At 39.5% G+C, this 8,291-nt stretch overlaps 2 protein-coding genes across 2 annotated transcripts; one reads left to right on the top strand and one right to left on the bottom strand.

The window, feature by feature from the left end:
• Positions 1-28: 28 nt before the first annotated feature.
• Positions 29-1,104, bottom strand: LOC145467555 (visual pigment-like receptor peropsin). Its single transcript, XM_081451118.1, has one exon. It carries the CDS (start codon positions 1,036-1,038, stop codon positions 160-162), a length of 879 nt encoding a protein of 292 aa, XP_081307244.1. The 5' UTR covers positions 1,039-1,104; the 3' UTR covers positions 29-159.
• Positions 1,105-7,107: 6,003 nt separating this feature from the next.
• Positions 7,108-8,282, top strand: LOC145467847 (uncharacterized). Its single transcript, XM_081451456.1, has one exon. It carries the CDS (start codon positions 7,201-7,203, stop codon positions 7,693-7,695), a length of 495 nt encoding a protein of 164 aa, XP_081307582.1. The 5' UTR covers positions 7,108-7,200; the 3' UTR covers positions 7,696-8,282.
• Positions 8,283-8,291: the final 9 nt, after the last annotated feature.

Raw genomic sequence — 8,291 nt, 5'->3', positions numbered from 1 at the left:
TTGTTTAACATCTCAACCAAAGGAAAATTCTCGTATATAATTGATTTCATATCTAGGTTACCGCAGTTACTGTAATTGTATATTATGTTTCAGGTCTCAAGAAAGCAAACTTAATCGATTCATTGTAGTATATCCGGTGAAACTGAATTTTTTTGTAATCTATATCATCTTGAAAAGCTTTTTAACCCCTTTTCTGAATCTCTTGTACCGAATGACATAGATGATCGGATTGAGAACCGTAGAGGTTTTGGCAAACAGGGCGGGGATCGTGGCAGCCAATGGAGGTATACTCTGAGGTTTACCAAATGCTGCGTAAAACGATAGGATAACGTAGGGCGTCCAAACTACGACAAAACTTGCTACCATAATGAACCCAGTCCAGACCACTCTCTTTCTGGCGAGCAATATCTCTAATGTTTGTTGTGCTTCATCGTCCCATTTGCTTTTTGCCCTTTTTGCCATTTGGGATATTTGTTGCAAGATAATGGCATACGATACAACCAGGGAAACAACAGGAAATAGAAAGAAAATGACAAAAATACAAATGATAAACGAAGTATCAACGAGGTCGTTTGACTGCCACTTTATTGAACATGAAGCTCCAGTGCCTTCTGGGGCATAAGATGACCAACCAATCAATGGAAAGATACCCCACAAGCCAGTGAATATCCAGAGCAAAACAATGATTTCTAACATCTGTTTGTGAGTGACATCTGCTGTCATTGGGTGATAAATCTTCCAGCACTTCTCGACAGCAAGGACTGTATGATGCAGCATAGTACCCAGGCCAATGATAGCACTTACGCGTGCGTACCAACTGCATCCACCCGAACCAAATGGCCACGCAGCGAGGAAGTCTGCAGCCGCTGCAAATGGAGTTACGATTGCAGCTAACACGACATCAGCTATCGCGATACTCAGGACTGGCAGATCTGATACAGTTAGCAGACCTCGGTTCTTGTTGAAAGTCAGTATTGTGATAGCATTGAAAAAGAAACCCAACAAAGCCAGGGCAATAAGGATGCATGCTGCCAACATGTTATTTCTTATCTCTTTAAACTGGAGGGTAGCTAATGCTGTGCCTTTCGTTTTTTAAACTTTCTTTAAAAACTGAATATTCCGCCCACCTTCTCCAATTGTAGATAAACCGATATCTCATAAATTGACCAATCTGAGAATGAAAAAAAAAAATAAAATAAAATAAAAAAATAATGAAATTATTTCTGCGCTGAATAGTGTTTGTATAAGATATTTTTATGGCATGCCGTAGAAAGTACTGCCAACCGGAATACAGAAGAGCCGCTGAATACTCGGTGGTTTTAGTCCCTCTGAGAGTTAGTCGCATTGAATGTGTTGGCGCACTCATTGCCGTCTCGAGTCACAAAAGAAATTAAACTAGCAATTTTTCAGTAAAAATTCATACACAATATATAATGTACAAATAACTTGTTACACAAAATGAAAAAAATTTCCAGTCCTGACTGTCCGTGTTGCTCTAAAATTAAACAAACCAGCGAATATCTTTTTGTTGATTGTCCATTAGTAGTGTCTTTTTGGTAGGAATTTACACATTGGTATTCTTCTCTTTGTAAGAAAAAACCCATACTCTCCAAATATTAAATAATGTATGGTGTTTTAACTTCTTCTTGCTTAACCCTACACCACCTTATTCTTTTTGGCAAATACTTTCTCTTCATTTAATTTGTTCCCTTAATAGTAGGCGGATACCAATTTGTGGATTTCAAAACCCTTGAGCAGAAAAAATTGGAGCTTGAAGAATATATCGTGATCTCAGCCAAACAAATACAGTTCCTTCCTTAAGAAATGGTCTTGCTTTGTTCAAAAATATTTTGTTTCAAATAATTCTAATCCGGTCATCAAGGCCGATAAACCAACAACTTTTGGTCCAAGATCGTCTATGATGTTACTTTTTCCTTTATTTAAAGAAAAGCGGAAGAAAACCAGCAGGGCTTCTTTCCCCCTTTTTTTCACTTTCTCTCTTTTTGAGTTGTTTGCTTGTTTCTCCTTTTTTTGAATTATTATGTAAGCGCGTTTGTTTAATCAGCAGTATTGTAAGTAATTTTTAGTGTTTTTAGTGTTTTAATAGTTTTTAATTAACGCTACCGAGATTTCTAAAGCGATTAAATCTAAAAGTGTTCCATTACATTTTCTCGTCTCACCCCAATTCTCTATTTTCCAGTTTCACTCTGTTTGCCCCCCAAAATTTGCATAAACTGTTGTAGTGAAATACTCTTGGGAGGTCTGCATTTTCCCAAGAGCATTTTTGTTTGTTCGAGCTCGTTTCGGGCTCAAAACTAACTTCGATTTATTTTATTTTTCATTCAGTCAGTACCATGAAAACCTGAGCTGAATATAGAAATCATCATTGAGAGTCTCAAGTAACTGCTGCAATTGTGTGGTGTGGGATGCGATCAAATGTTCAGAAAATTCAGCAAACCCAGAAGTAGATTTTTGAGCCCAATCGGGGCGAAATCGTTTTTCGCAAATTTTTTCCAAAAAATCCTGTATTAGCAGAAACTAACTATGGTCCGTTTGTTTTTTAGCTAGGGCCAATCTATGGGCAAAAAATGAGCGAAATTGATTCTTCGACTTGTGCCGTTGCTTGGTCTATATTTATAGGCGGTGACTCTCAATTACACTTGCGACAATAATCTGTTGGAACATGAAAAAAGTCTCGACCATTACAAGGAATTTTGACAGCATCGCAATGGTTACATCAAAAAGATTTGTAACACTTACTGACCTATTTTCGTTTAAGATGTCGCTGTCAAGAATCGAAGGCACTTTAAGGTACTTGATCTTGTCTTTCTTGCTAATTCACTTCTTTTACGGGGCAATAATGCAAAGGCTCTGCGATTTTTCTTTTGAATTTTCTGAATCGATGATTCTGATAATTTACTCAATCTCCGCCCCGTTTGAATACCGTCGGGCAAAGTGTTCAATTTGTTTCCGTGACGTCAATGATTTTGAACTAATCGCAATAAGATTGAAACAAAACGTTTTGTTATTGGCTACTAAAAATAACAATTAATCAATCACTGTGTGTTATATACGTAAATTGAGACGCCGTGACGTAATGGTTAGCTATGAAGGACCAGTAACATAGACAACATAGCAACATAATCATCCAAACATTAACAGTTGTGTCGATGTCTTTGCAGTGAAAGTTTACTTTTTTCTTCTCCTTTTCCTTTTCAACCTTGTCAAAAGGTCACTATTTGTTACTTTTTCTCCAAAACAACTAAGCTAACATTAACACCATCGGCATTCAAACGTACTAGTTCTATTTCTCAGCTGTTTTTTAGCCTCGTCAAAAAGTCACCATTAGTTACTTTTTACACAAAAAAATTATTTTGATGAAATACCAGTCATACTCATGTTCTTGCCAACTAGGCATTTACCCATTTTAAGCTCGAAATAATTCGCCGTAATTTTATCACCAACCCGCCTGAGGGACCATGTCTCTTGATTAGACTACGGACACTTAATATGCGAGATTGCACTCCACCGGAGACATAAACCCTTGGCAACATTTGAGTTAGATTTCGCGTAACTGCCCTAAATCGTTTATTCACTCGACATAACTTTTGGTATGTATGGTGCGCGTTACCAACGAATAAAATGGCGGATGACATCAGCACGATTTTAAAGATTTTTTTCAAGACTTCATTGGGCAGATTTTCGAGTTATAATCGCCAGTAATTCTTGTCGCCAAAATCCTAACTTTCTCATCCGCAACAAACTGATGTGATCTGTGTTCCTGTCCGCCCTCTCTCATCTCACTACCGTCACTATTTTGCCGCAATTGCTCTGTTTAGCCACCAACCTCACCACAACATCTCCTTAGTCACCCGCATCATCTCCGATTTCAGTGTTACCTTCAGTTTCAGTTGTCTAGATGACATTCTTCAATTCCTTCCTCTCCATTGTTGTTATCAACCACAACTTGTTCCAAGCTCACATAACGTTCTGCTTGATTTTCCGCAAAATGTCCAAGGTACACAGTAGCTGTTGAAATACTCACTAACGGGCTGAATACGTGTTGCCCACCTGCTCCCAGGGAGGACACCATTTGGATGCCAATATCATATATTGGCATTCTGCCGATAATGAACCTGGAGTTTGGCTGTCAGAGTTTTTCGTTCTTAGGAGCCTCGGTTTTTAACAGTTTACCGTCGGGCATAAGAAATCTGAACTCTAGGCTTTTATTTAGGCAAAAGGCAAACGAACATTTTTATTTGTAATTCTTATTCGTAAGCTTTTATATGTTTTTCCCTTGTACTTTTGCCTTTTTAAAATTTCAAAAATTTTTGCATTTTTACCTTTTAATTTTTAAAATCTTACAGGACCTCTATCATAACAGTACTTTCAAGTACTGACGGGTTAATCCTGTTTAAAAATTCGTTTATCATTATTATTATTATTATTATTATTACTATTATTACTATTATTATTATTATTATTATTACTATTATTAGCTCCTAGGAGAGTCCACTTAGAACTGTCGGACATTGATTTAGATATCGAAAAAGGACATGCAAATATTCCTTAAGGCAATTGAGAATACTATTTCTGGGGAACTCTAGCCGAAGCCACGAACACTGAGCCAAGAAGTGGACCTGCATATAGTTACAGTGTATTTTTAAAGTAGAGTTTTTGCCATTTAAATGTGTGGAGTATTTTTTACCATTCTTATTTAAATTTTTTCGACAAATGACAATAGACAAATTTATAAGGGTTGTAAAGAATGAGTGTAATTTGTAATTCGTTTGTAAGTTAGTATTTTCCTGTCATGTATATTGGCCTAAGAATTTTTACAGTTGTAATTTTTTATAAGCCACTAATAAACAGTTTTACTATTAAATTAAAAATTATTATTATTATTATTATTATTATTATACAAGTTAGTTGCCGCATACAGCGTTCACTGATCCCCACAGGCTCCATCTCGTGCCATATGATCTATCATTCGAGGAAGCAAACCCATTGTCTGCCAAACTATTCAAAAGAGGAAAGCCATTGCTATCGTTAGGATTGCTTTCTAGGTAAGCAGCTATTTCTTTTCTCGTGGTTTCAGCATATCTGAGGATTCCAAGTTTTTTTACTTGGTGTGAAAGTGCAGCGAATTGGCAGTTGCCATCTCCTGGTGGGTTGTATACCAATTCAAAGCCCTGATCTTCTATAGCCTGGATGTAACCTTTTTTTTTCATCACTATGTGATGCCTTTTATAGTGCGGATTTTTTTTTTTCCTTTTCGACAGCTTGGCTACTTTTTGCTTCTGTTTTTGGCGCTGTACGGGTAAGGCTTGTTATGCCATCTACAGGGAGCTATTTCCTTTCCTTCTTACCTGTTAGTGGTGACGTATATGCAACTTAGCTTGATGTTCCTTTCTTCTATTCAAGTCTCTGTCACATGTCGCTATACATATTCCATGCTCTTCCTCTTAGTCGGACATACACATTTTCTCCAACACTGTAAACAGAGGGCCGAATTCAAGCGAATCTGTGTTCTCTGTGCACGCTCGTCACATCTCCTCGTCGCTTTCTGGGCTTGTTTTCGCAGTTTAGAAGCTCATCGGGAACGTCATTTCCTATCATTTTCTGTTGGACGTATTTCCTCAGGCCTAGGAAGACATTCTTCGTCTAAATCGCTTTCTCTGAGGTTGTTACATTTTTGTGCAAAATATATTTCAAATGGTGTTTTGTGAGCAATCACATTCAAGTAATAAGTTTCGCGGGAATGGAATCCGAATTCGGTTTCCACGAACTAGACTTTTAACAGTCCAAACAAAGCAACTCTTTCACGTGACTCATGATGACTTTCACTTAAGTTTTCAAAATCTTAGTGAGAGTAACCGACAAAAGTCCTTCTCAGGACCACACTCACCCGGACGATTACACAACACGATTACGTGACCTTCTCTATAAGTGAAACAAACCGTATTTTTTCAAAGTTGATAACAAGATTAAATCTTGTTGTAGAAAAACAGCAAAAGCCAGCTAAGTCTTCCAAGATTTTATGTGGTATTCATAAATTATTTCTAACCTTCGTTAAAGGAAAATTTGTTGGCGGTCCTGGTCTCAACCCAGTGGAGAACGTCAACGCTATCTTTCGAACGAAAATGGTTGACAAAACAGATGAACAAGGTAAATTGTCCTTCATCATCCCGGACGATGTGGATCGCTTGACTGTCACATTCCAAGACCCTACGGACCAACATTTCGACACCACACAGACAGTGCCGTTTCAGAGGGGCTAGACTGTACACCACACGATAGCACTACAAGAGGTGGACCCACCAGTGACATTCGACAGTAGTCAAGACTAAAGAGTGCCACTGGCACATGCTTGAGACAACATGGCGGAACTAGAATTACCTGGAGTCTTTTGGAGAAAGATGGCAAACCTTTTAAAGGTGAGTTCGAGATCGGTTGCTATGGATAGAGTTGTAAATCAATGTCTTTCTGGGATTCCATCTTCCAACCCTCGTGCTGCCTCAGCTAACACCTATTTTCCTAAATGTCTGATTATAACATTTCTTTTACCTAAATAAAGTTGATCACAGTATGTCAATTTTACTTTCAAAGGTAAAGCCAAGCTAAGGGTGAATTTTACGGATCCTAGAAACTCCACAGACTTACTATCCGCCGCAGGAGATTTCACCGCAATAGACCAATACGAAAACGTAGAGCAATTGAAGACATACGGGATACTAAGGATAAAAGTTCAAGACCATGAACATAAGCCACTTAATCTGGCAGGGAATATGAAGGTTTATCTCGACGCTGATCAGGTAATAAGTAACAGTAACTAGGGGCTCTCCCAGAGGACAGGGACTGAAAGTACTCTTAGTAATTAACGATCTTTCCTTCGCACGTGCAAGCTGAGTGGACGTGGCTGCCTTTATAAGATTTTTAAATCTATTTGTTGCATGTGAGCCGACGTTTTATTAACTTTACTTGAATGCAATCTGCTTTATTTTCTTTTACTTTCCCCATCGATGCCTCTTTTTTCGCTTTCCTTTGTGTGCGTGCTTTATTTTAAGTTCTTCTACAGTTTAAAACAATTTTTGCATTTTTGCCGTACTTTAGTAAGTGCTATGTAATTCTACTGGAGAAATGGCACCTTGGCTATAGTGGCTGGATGAGAAGACGGGAAGATGACGCTGAATTGAAGAGATGAAGCCTACTATTAAGGCAAGAACCAAACGACAGCTGGATGGCCGCCGCAGGTTTCACATCGGTGACATTCCAACCAATAAACTGTCCAACCTCAATATCGACATTCCTTGGAAACGCTGTTACGTTCGGGCCCTGACATACGCCGTGACGGAGAAAGGCGAGCAACCTGTCATCAGGGCCGTAGTCACTCTGATTGGAAGAAAGAACACTGATCAGGAACGATATTATGGGTGCACCAGTGACGTCACCAATGCAGGCGGCGTGGAGCGGCGTGGTGCGGCGTGGTGCGGCGTGGTGCGCATTCCGGCGTGGTGCGATTCGGATCCCTCTTTACAGTCAAAAATATCGTCTTGGGACCTGAAGAGTGGTAGTGAACTATTAGTTAAGCTAATTCCTGATCAATTAACCCTGGAAAAACTGTCATCTGCTCTAAAGGCGTCCATTGTAGAAGCCGGAATGTATCAAGTTCGTTTAAGTTCACCACAAAGATGAGCGGACGGGACGGGACCCATATTCGGCGGCGACGAGAGGCACGAGCGTCTGGATCCAGACGAAAATCTGCTGGCATTTCGATTTCACTTCCTAGGATCAGTACTGCACCAAATACCGGAGAGGACGACTTTGGTTCCTGGACGTCAGTCGGTCATCCACTGTCGTGGTACACGAAAGACGCCAGCAGACCCGATAACGAACGCACTAAGTGTTTTGTGAAAGTTTATTTTGAACCAGAACACTCACATTTATGCGCATCGCCTCCTTTGGTGATGGTGCAAAGTTTCACGCCCAATTTTCGAGAAAAAATATGGATTCCCTATACGAGAAACAAATTTCTTGCCCTTACAGGGAGGGTAAACTCCCAGTTCAACCGCTTGTGTTGAATACAGGTGCAGTGAAGGAACAATACTTGTTATGAGGATATTTGCTTTCTGCCTACAAATGGAATGTTCGGAACTTGATAGAAATTTCCACTCAGCATTAACTCATTAATTGTGCCTGTGTGCATACGAAGGAGTTAAAACTTAGACACCAATCGCTTGTTTGAGAAGGCCGTAGCTAGCGGAGGGGCGGGCAGGGGGGGGGGGGGGGAG

This window comes from Orbicella franksi, chromosome 14 (genome assembly GCF_964199315.1).
Source record: "Orbicella franksi chromosome 14, jaOrbFran1.1, whole genome shotgun sequence".
In the NCBI taxonomy this organism is placed as follows: domain Eukaryota; kingdom Metazoa; phylum Cnidaria; class Anthozoa; order Scleractinia; family Merulinidae; genus Orbicella; species Orbicella franksi.
The sequence above is the reverse complement of the archived record's forward strand: the minus strand, read 5'-3'. Positions and strand labels throughout refer to the sequence as shown.